The sequence below is a fragment of the Panthera leo genome, chromosome E3 (genome assembly GCF_018350215.1).
Source record: "Panthera leo isolate Ple1 chromosome E3, P.leo_Ple1_pat1.1, whole genome shotgun sequence".
Classification (NCBI taxonomy): Eukaryota; Metazoa; Chordata; class Mammalia; order Carnivora; family Felidae; genus Panthera; species Panthera leo.
Genome location: NC_056694.1, coordinates 22,558,275 through 22,580,044, shown reverse-complemented (window position 1 = coordinate 22,580,044; position 21,770 = coordinate 22,558,275). Strand labels below are relative to the sequence as shown.

At 53.3% G+C, this 21,770-nt stretch overlaps 1 protein-coding gene across 1 annotated transcript; it reads right to left on the bottom strand.

Moving 5' to 3' along the window:
• Positions 1-6: 6 nt before the first annotated feature.
• Positions 7-18,211, bottom strand: ERN2 (endoplasmic reticulum to nucleus signaling 2). Its single transcript, XM_042921090.1, has 22 exons — positions 18,113-18,211; positions 16,337-16,442; positions 15,932-15,965; positions 15,626-15,698; positions 11,554-11,626; positions 11,305-11,412; positions 10,918-11,019; positions 9,703-9,967; positions 7,831-7,909; positions 7,596-7,743; positions 7,363-7,484; positions 6,483-6,638; positions 6,055-6,217; positions 3,654-3,738; positions 3,318-3,507; positions 3,137-3,236; positions 2,819-3,021; positions 1,464-1,611; positions 1,247-1,374; positions 578-701; positions 422-489; positions 7-330 (listed from the first exon to the last, which is right to left on the bottom strand). The coding sequence occupies exons 1-22, from the start codon at positions 18,206-18,208 to the stop codon at positions 118-120; spliced, it is 2,784 nt and encodes a 927-aa protein (XP_042777024.1). The 5' UTR covers positions 18,209-18,211; the 3' UTR covers positions 7-117.
• Between the last annotated feature and the right edge of the window lie 3,559 nt (positions 18,212-21,770).

Sequence of the window (21,770 nt, the reverse complement as noted above, 5' to 3'; positions counted from 1 at the left end):
TGCCTGGGGTGCCTGGGCTCTGGGCACATCTTTGCTCCAGAAGCCCCAGGCTGCCAAGTCTCTGTCCGTCTCTTCTGACGCTGAGGCCAGCCTTGGCCCCGGGCCCAACTCCTTGTCTCAGCTCCCAGCGGCCCCTGGGCACGGCTCCCTGGGCCTCGAGGCCGGCGGATAGTAGGGCAGGAAGAGACTTTCAGAGGCACAGCTCCTCATGGCCGCGTGCGTGTGGAGCAGCAGCCGCGGGAAGCGGGTTGTGAAGTACTGGACGAAACTGTCCGGGACGTGGCCTAGCGCCTGCCGCACCTCAGCCGGGAGCTCCCTGTAGTGGTGCTTCTGGAGGGAGGGAGAGCAGAGAGCCCCCGCCCGGCTCAGCCACGACCAGCCTGCCCCGCCCCCCAGGCCCCACTCGAGCCCTGGCGCACACCTTGTTCCTCATGGCACGGAGCAGGTCTCGCACCGACGTCCCCTTGTACGTCCGGAACCTTCTCAGATCTGTGGGCGGGCAACTCCTTGGCGAAGCTGCCCCCACCGGACTCCCCTCCGCCTCCCGGACCCACCCCGGGCCGAGCCTGGCCTCTACCTATCTGCAGCGGCACGGAGATGTGCGTGTGCCAGTTGCACCGGACCACCGTGGGGCCTCCCGCCTCCAGCGCCCTCACCAGGGGCCCTCGCTCAGGCTCCTTCTCCAGCCAGTCACTGACGTCCTAGGACCCCATAGAGCTCCTGAGCCTCGTGACCAGTTTCAGAGGCCAGGGGTGCCCTACAGCGTGGGGGAGCAAATCAGCAGAAGCTTCTTGGGTCAGGGTAAGGATGGGGGGCCCTTGAGTCCAGCTTCTCTGTGCCAGGTCTTCACCAACCCGTGAGGTAGGTACTGTTGTCCCCATTTCACAGATGAGCACATTGAGGCTCCGAGGCACAGAGTCCCTTGCTCGAGGTCCCACAAGTGGGGTGGACTATCCGGGCACCGGTATAGCATAAGTGACAACTAGGCATGGGGCGTGTGTCATGTGGGGCGGGGAGGAGGGGTGCCGGGGACCAGCAGCGGGGCCGGGAAGTCTGGTAGCGAGCAGCTGGAGTGTCCACATGGCAACATCTAGGAGTCTAAGGTCCGAGCTTGGTTTAGAGAAGGAGCTGGGATGCCTGGAACAGGCAGACAAGTCTCTGCCCAGCCCCTCTGGCTTCCCCTTGCTTATCACTCAAGACCCGGATTTGGGGCTTTCTGGGGCTGTTCCCGAGATTTCCCTCTGACCTGGAAGAACTGGAGCTGCTTGGCTCTGCTCCAAAAGAAGGGGTGGGCCAGCACCTGGTGAGCAGAGGGGCGGGCCTGCGGCAAGGGGTTCAGCATGGTCTCAACCAGGTTCCGGGCAACCACCTTGTCTGTAAAGGGGACCAACGAGGGATGGCTTCAGGCCTGCCCAGCCCCGTGCCCCGCTTCCTCCCTCCTCTGCCAGGCCCAGGCCCCTCACCGTGGGTCTCTTCCTCCAGGTGAGCCAGACTGGGAGCCCCTGCAAGGATGTTTGCCTGGCGGTAAAGACTCTCTCCAAACGGGTGGCTGCCGCCAGAAAGCACATAGTAGAACACGCAGCCTGCAGAGAAGATGTCCACTGCACTTGTCTGGGGGCAGAGAGACAGACATAAGGAAGCGGTCCCTGCTTCCAGGAAGCCTCTCTGGTTCAAGTCTCCCATGGGCTGATACAGTAGCCAGGGCTTTGGTTCAGACTAGAACTCCAGGGTGCGTCCTGAGCGCCATTTCCTTGGCCTGGGATCTCCTCCCCTCTGCACCGTTGGAAGGGGCCCATGGTTTTCATCCAAAATCTTGGCCCTACTGAGCCACTGGTGCAGGTGTCCAAGCTGTGTTCCTCCAGGACTAGCAGGTAACAGAAGTGAGTGAAGCTGGCCAGGCACGAGGCAATGAAGTGGCACCTGCCCTCCCAGTGGTGACAGCCGGACTTCGCTCCAGCTGCCTGCCTCCAGGGGACTCTCCCTGGTGACAGAGCTTTGATTTTCCAAGAGGATCCCGAAATCCAGATTGTAACGTGGAATTTCTCAAGTTAAAATACTGGCCGCTAATAAAATCTGTACGGGCTTATAACATCAGTCCCTTTGGCCGCCAGGTGCCCACCTCCTGCTTTCTCTTGACTCAGGTGTGGCTTTGCCTAGTGCCTGACCATTCCTGTTAACTCCCACCTGTGTGCATGGCTTCATATCCCACTTGCACACTGACAGCTCAAAACTCCGTAAGCCCGGAGTCTCAGACTCCAGCGTCTCTGGAAGTCAGACACTGCTCTGGGCTTCAACTGTATTCGCTCATCTGGTGCTCCCCAAACCCTTGACACCAGTGGCTCTCTCTGGCTACACATTAGAACACCTGGGGCCCTACTCCAGGCTGATCGGGTCAGAATCACAGCATATGAGCTCTGGGCATCTGACTTTTCAGAGTTGCCCAGTGATTCTGCAGCACAGTGCGGACTGAAAACCCTTTTCCAGCTCAGGATTTCTCAACCCCGGTACTATTGACACCTGGGGGCGGATAACTGTCATGGGGGGCTGTCCTGTGCACTGTAGGGTGTTTAGGCCTCTAGCCCGCCCAATGCCAGTAGCAAGCCCCGATTCCGTGGCCATGTATGACAACCAAGACTGTCTCCAAACAGTGCCCAATGTCCCCTGGGCAGTGAAACAGTCCTTGGTTGAGAACTGCCCCTCTAGGTCAGAATGGATGAACTGTGCCCACTTTACAGATGAAGAAACAAGCTTGGCCATATCTGGAGAGGCACGCGGCCAGGGAGGGGGTCCCGCACCCCGGGGTGGCGGGAGGACTCACGGGGCTGTCGGTGGGCAGCAGTTGTAGGAGCTCGGGTGCCATCCAGCCTTCCGTGCCGGGAATGCCCGAGCGGAGGCTGAAGCTGCAGCGGCCGACAGGCAGCTTTTTGCAGAGGCCAAAGTCTGAGAGCACCACCCTGCCTCGGCCCTCAGGGCCGTCAGGCCCCGCGATGAGGACGTTGGCCGGCTTCAGATCCCTGTGCACTGAGAACAGAGCAGAGCGGAGCGCTGGCGGTGGGGAAGGCGGAGCCAGGGGCGGGGAAGGCGGAGCCAGGGGTGGGGGGCGGGGCCTGGGATGGAGGGCGGGGGCGGGGCATACCGATGTGTAGGGAATGCAGGTGGGCCAGGCCGGACATCAGCTGCTGCAGCGCCTCCCCGGGCTCCAGGCCCCAGCGCTCCAGCTCAGGGTTTTCCACGTACTGAGGGGGTGAGGGACAGAGAGTCACTCTGCAACCCGGGACCCTACCAGCGCCCCACCGCCCCTCCGAGCTCTGGCTCACCTCCTGCAAGGAGGCCTGGCAGAGCTCCAGGGCGATATAGTGGAACTGGGGTTCCCGCTCGGTACAAAAGTAGCGGAGCACATTGGGGTGCCTGTCCGACTCCTGCAGCAGCTGGACCTCCCTCCGGACCAGGCCGAAGCATTCACGGAGCAGCCGCTTGACAGCCACGGCCCGGCCCTCCAACTGGCCCCTGGGGGGTTCAGAGAGGGAAGACAGGAAAAGGCTCCCGCCTGCACCCACCTCGGGGAGCCTTGGGAAAGCATGGCTCCCCGAGGGACAGTGGCCAAAAGTGCCGCGACAGCCACACCTCCAGCCCAGCTCCTGACTGCCACTCACCGGAAAACGAACGTCCCGCCTGCCCCGCGGCCCAGCACGTCCTTGGGGTTGAAGGAAATCTTGCCCACCACGGTGAGCTGCTCAGCTAGCGGAGAAGAGGGCGCAGTGTCAGGGAGCTCTGCTCCGCCCACAGCCTCCCCTCTCCTCAGTCCAGTCCCTCCCGCTGCCTCCACGCCCAGCCTGGGGCTGCCACTTCCTCTCTGTACATCCTTGGCAACTTAACCCCTGTGCCCTTGGTTTTCTCATGTGTAAAGTGGGACTCGTGTTGACGATCCCACACACATTACTGTGGATTAAATGAATGTGTGGGAGGAGGGTGGTGGTGAGGGCTGATAGATTACCCTCCTTATCATCCTCCCTCATTCGTTGCTGCCCAGATTTCTTTCTTTACTTCCTCTGCCAGGATTCCCACCCACCCACCCCACCCCACTCTTGCCAGTTATAATAAACCCTTTTCACTGAGGAACTGGCTTTAAACAGTTGGCAGCATAGTAAGGGTGAGTGCCGTCCCAGGAGAGACTGCCCCCAACGGGAGGGGGCAGCAGTGAGCATTCAGATGCTAAGCTGTCCCAGAGTTGTCCCCGTCCTAGGGTGGCAGGGAGCCCCTGGAATGCCTTGGTTTCCTCTTAAGGATGAGGTTGGCTCAGGCAGGCAGAGAGTTGTAGACTTGAACAGTTACACTCTTCCCTTTGGGTAGCTTGCGAGAGATCCTTCACAATGACCCAGGCATGGCTGTGCCCTGCTCAGCCCCAACGGACACCATTCATACAATTCAACATATACGGTGCCCCAAGAGTTGTGCGATGCAGTGGCCCTGAGAACACTCTACTCAGGAAGCGCTGCCCGCTTCGGTCTCTGCAATTAGCTCCAGGAAAAGTAAATGAAAAGTAGCATAAGGATCAGTGAGAAGGGTACCAAGCTGTCCCTCAGGATTGCTCTGGATTATTTTGGTAAAAATTCACTCCTATCTGTTGGCAAGATGTGGGCAGGAACCTAAATTTGTAGACCCTGGACTCTCGGGAGTGATGGTCTCAGGGCCTGGAAGCACAGGTAAGAGCGGGCCCATTTCTGGCAGCTCAGAAGGCAGGGCTCTAATGGACTGTGGTCATGAAGGCTGATGAAGGACAATGACAAAGAGGAACGCTTTGGTGAGAAGCCTCCTGGGGAAAGATGGAGTCTGGCCTGTCTGGGGAAAGCTGGAGTCCGAAGACCCAAGGAGTTGAGGGATTCTGGGTGCACTGGGTGGGTATTATGTGGAACCCTCCAGAGCCAGTGAAGTGACAAGAACAGTAACCCCTCAGGGCTCAGGCAACTTTGCGGTGAGCACCTTCTGACAGAGCAGACCCCTCAGGAAGGGGAGCAGTTCTGTCTCAGCAAAGGCAGGGTGAACGCAGGGGTGGACGCAGGGAGCAGCACTGAAGCGTCAGGCCGAGCGTGGGTGGGGCTGGGGGAGCTTCAGCTGGAGTTAAGGGGGCAGCAGAGTGGCTCCAAGGCGTGAGGTAGTGGTTTGGGCAGTGACCAGGAGGTAGCAGCGAGCAGCTCATGCTAAGGACCAAAGGCCAGTCCAGCCTGGAGCCAAAGAAGCAGGAGAAATAGCCCAGACTGAACAGCAAAAGCATGTGAAATCCCCCTTGGGGCATCCCACAGATGCCAGCTTGAAATTAAATGGACAAAAGAGAAGAGAAGTGTTTAAAAGTCCTAGGGGGCGCCTGGGTGGCTCAGTCGGTTAAGCGTCGGACTGCAGCTCAGGTCATCATCTCATGGTTTGTGAGTTCGAGCCCCACAGCAGGCTCTCTGCTGTTGGATCCTCTGTCTCCCTCTCTCTCTGCCTCTCTCCTGCGTGTGCTCTCTCTCTCTCAAAAATACTAAACATTTAAAAAATATAAAAATACTGGCTCACACCTTTAAAAATAAAACCTAAAAAAAAAAATAAAAAAGCCCTAAAGAGAGGAAAAAGAACAAAATGATAGTAATTTACTATTACTGTCACCAAATATGACGTCACACTAACCCAAATGTTGTTAACATCACCTAGGAGTGATTTAATCATAATAATGCTGGTAGCCTCTCACAGTGAGGTGGGTGTTATTTTTCCTATTTGACAGGTGAGAAAATCAAAGCTCAGAGGAGGAAAGAAAGCAACCTAAGTTAACCGAGAGCGGAGTTTGATCTATACCCAGTTTTATGTGCATCCAGAGTCCCTGAAAATAATGATAAAAAATGATGGCAGATATTTCTCCAGTGCTTAACTGCATAGAAGGCTGGATTGGAAATACTCTCTTAACTCACTTGGGCTTAACCACCATACTGTAATGGCTTCTACTAAACCAACTTGAAAGCTCAATCTGCCCCCTCTTTTCTCTGTCCCTGACTCTGCCCTTTACTGTTCACTTAGGCTTACCTTCTGGGTCTTCGACTGCCTGGGCTTGCTCTGAGGGGCTTCGAAGGCCCTTCTGGCCCTGTGGGGTGGCCCCTGGTGGCTGGGGCTGAGCACGCTGTGTGATGTGAGGAGGGTCTGCAGGTGCCAGGAGGGCCTGCTGCTGCTTCTCCACCAGCTGCTGCTGCTGACATACAGGGCCGAAGAGGGCTCAGCCTTGGCCAGGCCCTGCCCCGTGAGGGGCCCCGCGGCGGTGCCTGAGACAGCCTGGCATGGGACCGTGAACATACAGAACACAGTAGTGGGGGCTCGAGGAGCTGCTGGGAGGAAGGCAGGGGGCAGAATGGGAGCTGGGTGAGGGAGAGAGCTGCTGAGTGGTCTTGGAGAGAAGGAGCAGAATTCACCGTAGGAAGACCCTACGACGCACCTGAGGTCAGGGGCAACGGGCTTACCTGCCTCATTAGGAAGATAATCCACCCTCCCAGGAGGACAGCAGTGAGGCTAGCTGCCAACAGGTCTTGGGGTCCCAGCCCTGGATACAGGTCTGGGGTTTTCTCTTCAGGATGCAGCTCCGGGCTCCAAGGTTTCTCACGGCTCAGGCTCAGGAGCTGAGGACAAAAGAACACTCTTAGCACACTCACCCAATGTGGAACCCCTACCCCTCTTCATCACTCAAGACAGGGCTGCTGGGCTTAGTTCTGGGCTTAGTTGACGGGGCAGGGAGTAATTAGGCCACATGGTGGGAAACATGGTGCTGTCCGTGGTACTGAAACATCATTGTGTCCCTGGAGTGTGGTCTTCAAAACCCAGCTGATTAACAGCCTCTCCTGGGACATCACTAAAAAATACAGATTAGTCTTGGAGAATCACCAAGAAATTCAGATATCCATCTCCGAAGATTCTGATTCAGTGGGTCTTGAGCAGGCTCCCATGTAATTCTGATGAGCAACCAGAACTTGAGAATTACTGTTCCAGGTCGTGGCTGTTCTAACCTTGAACTACCAGCGATTCTTGCCCCAACCCTCTCCCAGGAGAGCATGCTTTTACAGGTTTTCTGTTTACGTTTTCTCACTTGACAAATATTTTGTAATTTTTACACCGAAGAAGAATTAAAACTGTGATCCATATTTTACAGCTTAGATATCCTTTGACCCTTCTTATACCTTTCTGGCAATAACACCATATGTGTATGTCTTTCTTCCAGGAAATTGCATGGGATCAACTGACCCACCTTCAAATGTTATTCCTAGTAGGCTGAGGAAAAGGTCCATTGGATGACCTCCCAACATGCCAAGTCTCCCCTCCCATGCCCTCTGCCCTGCTAGCGCTGACCTCCGGGAAGAGGGCTGGAGGCTGCGTGCTCTCTGAGAGTCTGTTCTCAACAGTGCCACTCCTTGGGGTGGGATGTACCCTCAGCATGGTGGTATGCAGGACTGGGGGTGGTTCGTGGTGTCCTAAGAAGCAGAGCAAAAGTCAGCTGGCTGAAGGTAACCTCAGCCTTCCAGCTCAGGAGCTGGGCTCATAGATCCTTCATCTACTCCAAACGTGAGCCAGAAGAATCTCACCAATGAGCATCCACTGGCTAGGGAGGGCCACACTGCCTGAGGGGTATCTGACAGCCGTGCTAGGTGAGCCCTCTCGCTCGCCTGAGACTTGGAGTGTCACTTCATCTGTGGTGGGGCCATCCATGGGGGCCAGGGTCAGTCCACGAGGCTATGGCAGAAGATAGAGAGTCATGAGCGAGGGCACTCCTTTCCTGCTGCATCCCCTCCTTCCAGCCCATCAGAGACCCCTTCTCACCACTAGCGCCACCCCTGTGTGAACCAGTGCTTTAGAAACATAGAAGCCAGCTTCATCCTTCCCCACATACAGTGTCATCCTAGTGAGGGAGAAGAAAAAAGGGAGAAGGATGAGTGATTCTGGTGAGTCGTTTCAGTTACCACTATACTGGTGTCTTTGTCATGTCCCCTCCCACATAGACTCTGGGCTTAGCTATATGACTTGCTTTGGATAAGGAGACAAAAGCAAATGTGACACAAGCAGAGGCTTGAGAAGTGTTTGTGCTTTGGGGCTTGTCCTCCCATGTTGTTCTCTGGAACCCTGAGACCACCATGTGAGAAAACCCAGCCTAGCCTGCTGGGGCATGAAAGACCGCCTTTGACACCCCCCAGGCTAAACAGCCCACTAACTATGATATAGGTGAGAGGCACCAACCCAAACTACCCAGGCTCAGCCAAACCACCAGCTGACTGCAGATACTAAGATGGCTCAGATCAGAAAACCACTCAGCTAACCCACAGCCTCTTGAAAAATAATAAATGTTCATTGTTTTTTAAGCTGTAAGCTTTGGGAGTGCTTTGTTATGCAGCAAAAGCTAACTGATACAAGCTCTATAGTCATGGTTTCTAAATCTGCGTCTGGCCCAGACCTCTTTCAAGAGCTCAGTTCTCTAAATCTGAACTCGTCACTTCATTCCTTACCACCTCCTCTCCTTCTTCCTCTAGTGCTCCCTACCTCTGAAAACAATAGCATCCATGTGCTTCTAGAAACCTGAACATGACCCTTGAGTCCTTGCTCACAATCACCAAACTCCCTGATCACCAAATTCTTACTGTTTTTCCCTCTTCATATCTCTTGCTTTCCACTTTTTCCCATCTCTATTGTTTCCATAGCCCAGAAGGTCTTTATCTCATGCCTGAACTAACACAATATTCTATATGTGTGTCCTTCCTCACTACACAGCTCTAAGATATTCTTCACACTGCAGCCAGAGTTATCTTTCTAAAATGAAAAGATGATCAAATTACTTCTTTGCTTAAAACCCTCCAATGACTTTTCCTTAGCCTTAGGAGAAAATGTACAAACCATTTAAATGATCCTACCAGATCCCTGCTTAACACTGCTCAGATCTATGCTCCAGGCTTATTTAATTTCTGTTCCCTGGCTGCAATGCTCTTTCTCTTATTTTCTATTCATCCTTCAGTTTTCAATGTATATGTCCTTTCCTCCAGGAAGCTTTCCATGACTGCCTCTTGTCCCTGGTCTCAATTTAGGTACCCTTCCTATACATTCCTGTGGCAAATCTATACCTCTGTTATTCTCTATCATACCATATTATAATTGCCCTCTTACACACTTGTTTCCCCCACTAGACTCAGATTTCTATAGGTGGGAACACTGGAAGTATTATTATACTTCCAGAGTCTAACAAGTGATTGGTACACAGTAAGTGCTCAATTATTATTTGTGTAATGAACTGAAAGAGTAAAGAACTGAATTAATAGATAACCCCTGATTTTACCAGTCTGTCTCTTTATTTCCTAAGATGGGAACTCTAGGGTATTCGGTACTATAAGTAAGAATAATAGTCTTTAACAATTAAGGCATTGCACCTACCAAGCAGAACAGTCTCCATCTGTACACTGGAGTGGAGACCTGGAGGCCCCCTCTAGGCTAGATTGTACCCAGAAGTCGCTGAATAGCAGGGCTATCCAGAAGGTCCTGGGGGCACTTGGGTGGGTGGTGGGGGGGTGATACTGGGTACTGGTTATTTATCAATCAGTTTGGTAAATAACCAGTTTGAACCAGCTGGTTCAGCTGTACAAGTGTGTCATCCTCAAACATCACACCTGTCCAGAGGGCTCCTCCCCGGTCCCAGGGATGGGCACCTACAGAAGCTGGGTGTCCAAGGCGGAGAAGTAGGTAGCCGTGTCCTGGGCGCCTGAGGCAGGCAGTCGGATGTGGCCCCAGCGGAGGGCGAGGAAATGCAAGGTGTCCCGAGCCAGCGTGAGATGGGGCAGCTGACGCAGGCTGTCCTGGTACCAGGTGTAGATTCCCATCACGGGCATGCCCAAGTCCTGTGTCCACAGCACCGCCCCACTTCCTGGGTCCACGGTTAGCAGCAGGCCCATCCCACAGGATGCCAGGTGGCTCATGTCTGCCAAGAAAGACAGCTGGGGAGAAATGGCCAGGGAGCTTGGATGTGAAGCATCTCAGAGCATCTTGGGGTGGGGAAGCTGCCCGAGGTAGGCCATCAGGAGGGCCACTCAGGTGTGTGGGGGCCAGGTGAGATCACCTGGAGGCTTATGAGGACATGGGAAGGTCAGTCACATTTCACTGGGTCGCTTTGATCGGTCAGGGGACTAGTCAGGGTCAACTGGAGAGCTGTGTAGAATGGAGGGCTCTGTCAGAGTCGTCCAAAGGTGACTTAAGGTGTGTGAATCAGTCCAGGTCACTTGAGAGAGGTCACTTAGGATGTGGGGTAGTCAGCCATAGTCTGATTGATATCATATCACCCAGGGGAGGTCAATCAGGGTGGCCTAGAGGCATGTGGGTCACTTGGGAGCCATTTAGAGTGTGAAGGGGTTAGTTAGGGGCCCTGGAGTGTCTGTTGTGATGTTTATGTGTATTTGCTTGGGTTCTCATGCAAAACGATGAAGTCAGCGTACAAGGAGTAGCTTAGGGGCACCTGTAAGGTCACTCAGGCAACTGGGTAGGACAGTCATAATATCAAGGGAGTGGTCAGAATTACCTGAGAGGGGTTAATCTTGGGGGAGATCACTTAGAGTCATCTCTCAGGGGTCGTTCAACATTGGGGGTCAGTTAGGACATGTGGGGACTCCTCAGAGTGTTTGAGCATTGCTTGGGTCACTCAGGACAAGGGGAGTCACCCAGAGTTACCTGGCTCAGCTCATTGGGAATATGGAGGAACTAGGATGTTAAGGATCGCTCAGTGGGGGTCAGGCTGGGCGTTAAGGGGTTCACTTAGGGTCACCCATCAAGGGTGTGTCATTCAGAATGTGGTGGGGCTTGGTCGTGGATGCCACTCAGAGTCCCCTGAGTTGGGGACTTGCTCCAAGGTCGGAGCCAGAGAAAGGGGACACTCACATTTCCCAGGCAAGCCATCCATGGGGGGTGCCGAGTAGCGGCGGTAGGTGGTGTTCCAGCGCAGGGCCGGGGACTTGGGGTCATGCATGGTGACCGTGTACTCTGCGAGTGCCCAGAAGCAGGGTTACCAGGGGTACCCACGTGAGAGTCCTCCCCCGCCCCCAGCCCCAGGGAGTACCATCTGGCACCCGTCCTGGAGGCCAGAGTTGGTGAGCATCAAGGATATTTGGGTTACTGCTCCTTGTTTAGCACTCAGTGAAATGGTTGTTGACTAAAGATTGACTGACTGGCCTGGATTCAACTTGGACAGCCAACAGCCAGGCCTGGGCAGCACAAAGGAGGGGGCCGGACGCCCACAGCTTGGGGAGCAGCTGGGGCCTGACTCACGTGTTCGGCCGATGTAGAGGCGGGGGGTAGAGGGACCCTCTGTGGTCAGCGTCATCTGCGTCTCTCCCGACTCAGGGTCCACCACAAACCAGGCATCCTGCTTCCGGCCTGTGGAGGTGGAAGGCGTGCCAGCCCTCAGGATGGCCTGGGACAGGCTGTGCAGCCCGGCTGTCCTGTGCCCAGCTGGCCCACCGTGACTAGGTCCCCGTCCCTGCCGGACCTGGACCCGCAGGCTGGAGAGATGCTTACCCGTGTAGAAGACGCCATCAGAGCTGCGACACGGGGAGGCATGAACCAGCTCGGGGATGGTAAACGGCAGCCTCTGAGAGGGAAAGTTTCCGGGAAGGAGAAAGAGCAGAAAAACACATACGACCTACTCACTAGGTACAATTATTCAAATCTTCCTTTCCCAGAGAGGGTAAGTAACTCGGCTATTGTCACACCGCTGGTAAATGGCAGAGCCAGGCCTTAGACCCAGGTGATCAGTTTCAGGAGCCAGCACACTTAACCACTTTGCTACACAGCCTCTTGAACTGGGGAAATCCCCCACTCCTTCCCGAGATGCCACCTGATGGGTCCGGCCTGACATCCTCCTCTAAACAGCTGCAGGGACCTCAGGGCTTCAAGGGCCAGGACGGCCTCAGAGAAGCTGAGGATCGGTTCCAGACTAAAGGACACCCAAGAGACATGATGACCAAACACAGCAGGTGATCCTGGGTCAGATTCTGGATGAGGAAAACAATAAAGGACACCAATGGGACACTTAAACTACCGTGGACTGTGGATTGGATAATACTATCGCATCCACGTTAAATTTCCTGCTTTTGCACTCTCAACAATAGCCAAATGATGGAAAGAGCCTAAATGTCCATCAACTGATGAATGGATAAAGAAATTGTGGTTTATATACACAATGGAATACTACGTGGCAATGAGAAAGAATGAAATCTGGCCTTTTGTAGCAACGTGGATGGAACTGGAGAGTGTGATGCTAAGTGAAATAAGCCATACAGAGAAAGACAGATACCGTATGGTTTCACGCTTATGTGGATCCTGAGAAACTTAACAGAAACTCATGGGGGAGGGGAAGGGGAAAAAAAAAAAGGAGGTTAGAGTGGGAGAGAGCCAAAGCATAAGAGACTCTTGAAAACTGAGAACAAACTGAGGGTTGATGGGGGGTGGGAGGGAGGGGAGGGTGGGGGATGGGTATTGAGGAGGGCACCTTTTGGGATGAGCACTGGGTGTTGCATGGAAACCAATTTGACAATAAATTTCATATATTAAAAAAATAAAAAAATAAAATAAATAAATAAAAAAATAAAATAAATTTCCTGCTTTTGATCATTTATACTCATCCTTAGGAATATGTAGTCCCCCCTGAGGGGTGAAGAGTCAGGTCTGCAACTCACTTACAAACAGTTCAGAAACAGAAATTGCATAGGGGCGCCTAGCTGGCTCAGGTGGTGGAGCACGGGACTCTTGATCTTAGGGTTGTAAGTTCGAGCCCCACCTTGGGTGTAGAGATTACTTTAATTTTTTTTAATCTAAAAAAAAGAAAGTGTGTATATACCTTGTCTATCTATCACCTATCCATTAAGGAAGAATGATAAAGCAAATGTAATAAGATGTTAAAAATTGATGAATCTGTGTAAAGGGAATAAAGAATTTCTTTGTACTATTCTTGCATTTTTCTTTCTTTCTGATGTTATTTGTTTATTTTTGAGAGACAGAAGCACAAGTGGGGGAGGGGCAGAGAGAGAGAGGTAGACACAGAACCCAAAACAGGCTTCAGGCTCTGAGCTGTCAGCACAGAGCCCGAGACGGGGCTCAAACTCACAAACCATGAGATCACGACCTGAGCTAAAGGTGGACACTTAACCGACTGAGCCACCCAGGTGCCCCATTTCTTTCCTTTTTTAAAGTTTTTTTTTGAGAGAGAGAGAGAGAGAGCGCAGGGGAGGGGGAGAGAGAGAGAAAGAGAGAGAATCTCAAGCAAGCGCCACACTGTCAGCGCAGAGCCCAATGAAGGGCTCAAACTCACGTGAGATCATGAGCTGAGCAGAGATCAGGAGTCAGACGCTCAAACCAATTGAACCACCCAGGCGCCCTGCATTTTTCTCTCTTATGTTGGAAATTGTATCAAAATGAAAAAAATCCCCAAACTCCACATACAGAACTGTCGCCACTCGAAGCAGACTCTAGGACTGAGCGCAAGAGAAGCCGGGCTTCCCAGGGGCGTAGTCAGCACCGACAAGAAAAGGAGTCATTACAACCTGTAATTGGTAGGCACAGCTCGTGCTGTGATAAGAAATCACAAGTGGAACCACCTAATGTGGGGGACTGAAGAAAGATCGCTGGAAAGAGTTCATTCATTCATTCAACGATTTAATGAGCACCTATTATTAGCCAGGTGCCAGGACCAGTAGTAACGGAGACTGACAAAGTTCCTTCCTGCGTAGAGTTACATTTCTGGCGTGTGGAAGGGAGAGATAATAAACAACAAAATACATAACGTACCACCGAGTAATGATAAATGCCACAAAAAAAAGAAAAAAAACAACTTACTGAACTGGGATAGAGTGGTTTGAGATGCTATTTTAAAGATTTTTAAAATGTTTATTATTTTAGAGAGAGAGCAGGGGAAGTGCAGAGAGAGAACCCCGAGTGGGCAACGCGCTGACAGCAGAGAGCCTGATGCGGGGCTCGAACTCATCAACTACGAGATCATGACCTGAGCGGAAGTCGGTCACTCGACCACGCAGGCACCCCTCGAGATGCTATTTCAGAGCAGCGGGCCAGGGTAGTAAGAACCCAAGCCGAGCGAGGAGGTGAGCCATAAGGTCACGTGCAGGAAGAGCTCTGAGTGGAGGGATGGCCCCGGTGTAGAGGCCCTGGGCAGGGAGAGCTACTGACCGGCATATTTGAGGAACAGCAAGAAGGCCAGCGAACCTGGGAGGGCGGGGGTAGAGAAAGGAAGAGTGGCCGGAAGTGAGGGCGGCTGGCTATAAGGACACAGGCTGGGAAAGAGCTTGGACTTTAAATTGGAGTTGGAAGACTGGCTGGGGGATGGGGAACACTTCTCACAAATATTCTGGTTCTTCTGGGATTGTCCTTCCTTTCCTGCTTAAAGTACACGCGGCCATGACTTGCTTTAGCCAATGGGAACGGAGCAGAAGAGACACGTGTCACTCCTGCATGGACACCGTAAGAGCCAATGTCCCCGCTCCCCCTGGGCTTAGGGCTGATAACGGCCCCCCACTTTTATGGGCCACGGGATACTGCACGGGGCCCCGTGGCTTCCCACACTCTGTCCGCACCTTTGTAAGTCAATCCTTTAATAGCACGTCCTAGAGCTAACCTGTTGGAATGTGCTGTTTGCTGCTGGGACCTCGCCTGACTTCCGTGCTAACATCGCTTGTCAACTCAGCTTCCTACACGTACTTGAGACCTTTCTGGCAGCCTTCCTATGGCACAAAGTTCCGACACAGCACATTCCGCCCCGTTCCTTGTGACAAATCCAGAGTCGCGTTCAACAACCCCCATAGGCGTCCTGATGTAGAAGGCAGCCGAAACGGCCGCAAGTTCCTCTTCTCCCCTCCGTGCACGCACGCCCCTTTGCGACTTTTCAGCAACTCCCCCAAACAACTGGAGTCTATTTCTTCACCGCTTGACTCTGCCTTCGGCCACTGGACTTGCGTTGGCTAATAAGACATCAGAGAATGTGATCCAAGCATAGTTGGGCAAGTGCTTGTGCACAGGCCTGGCCTTCTCTTTGGCTCCCTTGTTGCTAACACGTGGACAAGCCCAGGCTCACCTGACAAGGACGAGGGACACGTGGCCCAGCGGCCCCTCTCAAAAGCCAGCCAACCACCAACCGTCGGCACGACAACCATCCAGCGGACCAGGAGCCGGCCACAGAGGCTTGAGCAAGCTTAGTCAAGACCACCCGCTCAGTCCAGCCTGGAGTGCCACCAACCCCCCCCCCCCCCCGGATTGTGGGGTAAATAAGTGGCTGGCATTTTCAGCCATTGGGTTTTGGGGTAACTATTCACTTGGCAAAACTAAATGACGCGTCATTTCCCCCCTTGAAGCCCCCACAGTCCTGGAGAAGCCCCTGGGACACCCTCAGAGGCCCGACAGCCTGCTCTGTAGACGGCTCGAACCACCACACCACCCCCTTTCAGCAGGTCCCTCAGGACAGCCTTCCCATAATGCACCCAGAACCTCTGCAGGGCACACAGATGCTGACCATTCGGCGCCCCCTGCTCTGGCTAACGGAAGCCCAGGCCCTCTCCCATCCCAAGCACTGTAGGAAACACACCATCAATCCCTGCTGTTTCTGGGTCCCCAAGACGTATAGGCTGCCATCGGCTGGGTCTGAGAGAAAGGCTGTCCTGTGGGGCAGAGAGGAACAGGGGGAGGGTTAGGCTCATGCCCCCTGGTTTCCTGAAGGCCCCCTTTGGCGCCATCTTCCCCAGCTAGTAGGAGGCGCCACACAGCTCCAGATCCAAACCTCTTCTCTTCCTTCCAACATGCCCCTACCCCCGGCCCGCCGAACCCCCTCCAGACAACTGTGGCCTCCCCATCTCCCGATGCCCCCTCCTTCAAAGACCGCAGGTTCACTTACTCGGTGACATACGTTGGCCCTTGGAGGATGGGATCTGTGGGCACAGGGACATGAAGTATGAGTAACCCCCTCCATACCGCCCGCTGACAAGCACAGCTCAAATTCACGGGGTGCTTACTGTGGGCCAGGCACTGAGCCACTCACTTGACATGCATGTAATTTAACCCTCCCAAGAACTCTGTGAAGTAGGGTCATCACCCTTGGCCCCATTTTACAGGTAAGGACATTGAGGCTCGGAGGGGCGAAGTGACTTTCCCAAGGCCACGCAGCTGGGAAGTAGTGCAGCTGCCTGAAGAGACTGGCTTGTTGGAGCCTAGACCCCAGGCACTTACCTTCCATGCACGGTGACCCCCCCAGCCCCCAACTCAGGGTCCAAGGAAGGAAGAGTGACTGCCCCTTGCTCACCATCCTTCAGCGTCCACTTCAAGTCCCCCGTCTGCTTGCTCAGTGCGTGGAGACTTCCATCCAGGGTGGACACTAGCAGGAGGCTCTCCGGCCTGAGGCTCTGGACCTGAAGTGGGAAACAAAGTCACCTTCTCTGAGGAGCCTGGGGGCACCCCTTGTCCTCACTGCATGCAAGGCTGGCTGTGACTCCCCTTCTCGCGGGGGGCAGGGGGCAGACAAAGAAGGAAGCAGGACTGGGGAGGCTGCTGGCTGCCCCCATTGATCTCCTTGACCCTAGAGAGGGGTTACAGTGGGAACTGGGGCGGGGGGGGGGGGAGGTGGCTCCCACAGTGTCTAAAATCTGTCCTCTTCCCCACCCCTCAATTCTTCCTGGTTTTCCAAAGAAGATGGAAGGGCTTTATGAAAGGACTTCACAGTCTCCCTGCGAGATGGGTGCTACTCTCCCAAGCGCCGGGGAGAATGAGGCTCATGCCGGTTAGGTAATTAGCCTAAAAGCACGCAGAACGGCTGCTGGCATCTCTCTGATACCTGCAACCTTTTCCTCCTTTGCCACACTGTGGCTTTTCTTGGGGTGACCCCCCCCAACCGGCCCAGCTGCTTCTGGTGCCAGGCTCCAGGGGTCCTCTGGACCAAGGCTCGGGGTGGCCAAGGGAGGGAGGGCCAGAGCTGCCCTTGCATCTGGCCTCCACTGGGCTAACTCACCTGCTCTAGCCCCTCCTTGAGCAAACAGGGTGAGGCTGAGCTCCTAGCAGGAACCCTAACATCCGGGTGGCCCCGCCGCACCCTTGCAAACGCCACATCCTGCTCCAGGACCCTCAGGTTTGGAGCTGAGCCAACGGTCTTGGTGGAGGGGTAGCAAACAGCCTCTTGGCCCCTGTCTTCTCCCAGCCTGCTTTGCGCTCTGAGAAGAAGCTGCAGGCTGATTGCCCACAGCTGAGTGGCTTGACCATCAATGTGTTTACAAACGTGTTTTTAATTAGCGACCAATTTTTAAAATTGGAGAGGTTTCACTTTTAAAAATCTGAATTTCTAATTTGTCTCATTTCCAGTCTTTCTAAATTTTCTGGAGAGACCTGTTGCGGCCACACCCGGCTCACATTCCTACTTGGCAACCGAGGGTGGACCCAGAGCTGGAAGCAGGACAGTGGAATGGCGCGAACAGCCACCTGCATGATCCAGTTAGTGGTCCTGGGGGCTTCAGGCCCGACGAGTGGATTCTAGCCTGGGTGCCTTTGCCCGCTCCAGGCATTTCTGTAAAACCGGACTCTTACCTCCTAGCGGGGCTGGACCCGATGCCCACACCTCCTACTTATTTATGCCAGAGGTTCTGAGCCCAGGGTCCAGTCGTGGTTTGGGAGAAGGGCTGTGAGTCGCCTGAATTTGTAAAACTGGGTATGTGGGCGCATTTCTAGACAGAGGACCCTTAAGTTGATCCCACGTCCCAGCCCGCATCCCAGGACTTTTAGGAGGCCAAGCAACCCCCCGCCCCCGCACCCCCCTCCCCGCCCCCAGGCTATTCTCTCCACCTGCACCCCCATGCTGCAGGAAGGGCGGCTGTTCCCTCCACCAGCGCCTTTCCACGCTGGCACATCTCTCCAATCAGGTGTTCGCGGGGGCAAAGGCAACCCCCCACAGCTAGGAGGTTTTTCCTGGCAGGGTCCAACTTGGGGCCACCTGGACCCGGAGGAGGGCAAGGCGGCCCCTGTTGCTCCGCTGTGCGCCAACCCCTCCCCCCGCCCCTGACCTGGGAGACTCTGCGGCCGCCCCACTTCTCACCTGGAGCCCCGGCGTCCGGAGTAGCGCGGCGAGCTGGAGCAGGAGCCCGAGGTGGAGCGGGGGCCAACGGCCGCATCCCTGGGCCCCACTCGCCATAGCCGGTCCCTCAGTGCCTCCAGGGGACAGCACGGCCCCGCCTGGCCCGGAGGAGACTCCGCCCAGGGCTGGGCCACTTGGGTACACAGAGGCTGGGACGCAACCTCAGCCCGCGTCCCGCTCCTTCCCTCGCCCTTCCGATCACACTCACCCCCCCAGTCACCCTGCTAGAGATGGCTCGGGGAGGTTACCTGCGGAGGCCATTCGTGGACTTTCCCACCGGCCAAGTGCTGTACCAAGCGCTCTACACCCTTCGTTATCAGCTCATTCAATCTTCACCGCACTCCCGATGGAAAAGCTGAGGCTCACGCTGGAATTCAGACTCAGGCGTCTCACTTCAAAGCTCGTGCCGTTACTATGCTAGGGGCCTCCACTGAGAGGTGATGAAATATAGGTGAACTGATGGACTCATTCTTTCAGTAAATATTCACTCATTATGCAGCCTGGTAAGCAGGACAGATAAGGTACCTGTCTTTGTAGAACTTCCACGCTTCCGCGCCTTGGATACTTGGATATCAGACAGTACGGCCTCAGGGCACCCCTTGCTGGGGTGGTTACAGTCCTTGTTGTTGGCAGACCTCCCGACTTGGTCAGCCAGGGCCTGCAGGGGTCCAATGAGTTGTCAGGTTTGGGCTCATGCATTTCTCCTTCTTCCTTGGGTAAAAATCACTGCTGATCTGACCATCAGACAGCCTGGCTCCGCCTCTTCCTCTCTGTCATCCCTGGCCTTCTTGGTCACAGCCCCCACAGCCACTGAGGAGTTCTTAGCTAGCTGGCCCATAGCCTTCCTCTCCACCCCAAGGATGCCGCCACCATTGGTGTCTCCAGTGTCACCTACTCCCGCACATGGCCCCGACGCACGCTGCAATCAGCTCACGATTACCTAGAACTACCAACTAAATCATGCCTGGCTGGAACCCCATCCTTCCGCTGCTCCAAGGATGGGCTGCTGAGGGCTCACAGGTGCCTGCGTCTCCGCAAAATTGCCCTTCGTTGACTGGAGCATCCCGTGCCCTCCTGCCCATGACTGACTGACAGAGGGCGGGGACTGGCCCTTTCGCCTCAAGGTGAAGCCACCTCTGGTACAATTTGTGCTGCCGAGTTTCTCATGCTTCACTCCCTCCCCAGTCTCTCAGAGAGTTCATCCCATCACTGAGCCAGAATCCCTGCCTCAGGCTCTGTTTTTAAGAACCTCCCTGATCTAAGGCACCCTCTAATCACGTTTTCATCAACTGCAGCCTTAAAAAACCCAACTGCCTCATGGCGAAAGGCCTCTTTTTGCTTGGTTACCCCTTCAGGCTTAACTGTTCCAAGGCTCCCAGTTAGTTGGCAAGTGGTCCTAACTTCATAGCACGAGCGATTGCTTGTCGCTCTAGAAACCAACCCAAGCTACTGAGGGTGTGAATGAAGCCTCCTTCATGCTTTATGTTTCATACGGCTGTACATTTCCTTGGAACGTACATTGTGTCTGTCAATTATGCTTGGATTCATAGTCATTTCTCATGCAAATCAACCCGATTTGCATAGGCAACCTACAAATGAACTCACATAAATCATTTTTTATGTGTGTGATGATATGAATAACACACATTGTAGAACCTTTATAAAATCCAGAGAAATAGAAATCAAACAAAATTCATTCATGGTTTCACCTCCTGGAAACACAGCATCTCTGTTAACATTCTGTTGTATTTTCTCCAGTATTGTTCTTTTTCCCTACGCCTGTATGTTTTAATGGGCTACGATGTGGAAATATTAACAATGTTTTGCCGTCCAGAACTTCATTTTCCCTGACAGCCCTTCTATTCAGGCGGAGTTGCTCTGAATTTATCGCCTCAGAGAAGGGAAGAAAGAGAGAAGAGGAAGCTTCTTTTAGCTTTTGAGTGCTTGAATACCTCAGGGCGTGAACCTAGCCCTGAGAGGATAAATAATGAGGGTGGAAAAGTGGAAAAGTGCCCCCCCCCCCCGCCCCGCCCCTGGGCTCAGAGAGGAAGCTTCTGCATCGCCCTCACCCAAGGACAGGACCCCGCGTAGCTTTGTGGGATCAAGAGCAGAGGGGGTGTCTGGCTTCAGAGTGGAGACTGGAGAAGCAGTGGGCCTGGAGATGCTCCATGCTGGGTCTGGGCCGCGGGGGTTGGGATGGGTTAGGGAGGTGCCCACTGTCGAGTGTGATGTGGAGGTGGGGGAATATCTCCAGATGCCTGAGGGGGAGTGGGAGAGAGAGAAGTGAGGGAGAGAGAGAGCCTCCTCAGAATGAAAGAGGAACAACTGCAGCAGAGACTGGTTAAGGACGAGAGACGGGACCCAACGGCATCTCAAGAGATGCCAGCTAGGACCGATGATGTCAAGGACTCAGTGTCCTCTTGCCTCCTGGCATGATGCAAACTCCATGGAACTTAACCCCACCCTGGACGAAAGCTGGGAAAAACCAGACGGGGCTGAATTGCTTCCACCTGGCACAAAGGGAGCTTAAAATAAAACGGTAAATGGAGTTATACGAAGTAAAGTTAACGTCTCTTCTCCATACCTCAATTTGTGCTCTTAAATGCTCTGCTCTTGGACAAATAGACATAAACCAATAGCCTTTCTCCATTCTAGCAAAAGAGTGGAGAAAACAGAAATAGTGATGGGAAAAATATTCCCAGCATGATAGCAATAAAAAGAAAATGCTTAGAAATGAATTTAACGAGAAAGGCACAGGACCTCTATGAAGAAACTGATAAAGTCTTATGAAGGATATAAAACGAAATGTGAACAAATTGAAAGCTGTGACCCTGGGTGGGAAGATTTCATGTAATTAAAACGTCAATTTTCTCCTAAGGAGTTATAAGTATAATGAAATTCTATTAACTCCGGACTTTAAAAAACTTGGCTAACATAAAGATCATATGCAAGAATAAATGCTTGAGAATAGTCGAGAAAAGTGTGAAAATGAAGAGTAATGGAAAGGGGACTTATGTTACCAGATATCAGAATATACTGTTAAACTACAATATCAATATAATTTTACCATGGGGATTGACAAGTAGATACATATATTGGTTGGATCAAATAGAGAATCCATAAATATATATCATTGTAAGTGAGAATTTAATAAATGACAAAGATGATATTTAATTCAATGGAAAATTTATTAAGTGCCTTGGTATAATTATCTATCCATCAGGAAGCAAGTAAATCTTTATGTCTCTCTCTCTCTCTCTCTCTCTTTCTCCCTCTCTCCCTCTCTCTGCCTCTTGTATTTGCCTTCTTAAAACTTGAAGTATGGCCGACACACAATGTTCCATTAGTGTTAGGCTTACCACACAGTGATTCAACAGCTCCCTACATTATGCTATGCTCACCACAAATGCAGCTCCCATCTGTTACCTTTCTCTCTTTTTTTACCCATAGATTTTATTTTTTACAGCAGTTTTAGATTTATAGCAAGACTGAGTGGAAAGTCCGGAGATTTCCTATATATTCCCTGCCCCCACACATTCATAAGTTACTCCTGTTATCAATGTCCCCCCCCCCTGCACCTTTGTTACAACTGATGAACCTACCTGGACGCATCGTTGGC

Bases quoted from the DNA above. Each gene is read 5' to 3' on its own strand.
- ERN2 (XM_042921090.1), bottom strand. From the start codon at position 18,208: ATGGCGAGTGGGGCCCAGGGATGCGGCCGTTGGCCCCCGCTCCACCTC. The intron at 15,966-16,336 runs GTGAGCAAGGGG...CTGTGCCCACAG, and splicing joins GAAGTGGACGCTGAAGGATG to ATCCCATCCTCCAAGGGCCA. The intron at 7,910-9,702 runs GTAGGTGCCCAT...CTCCCTCACTAG, and splicing joins GCCTTGGACACCCAGCTTCT to GATGACACTGTATGTGGGGA.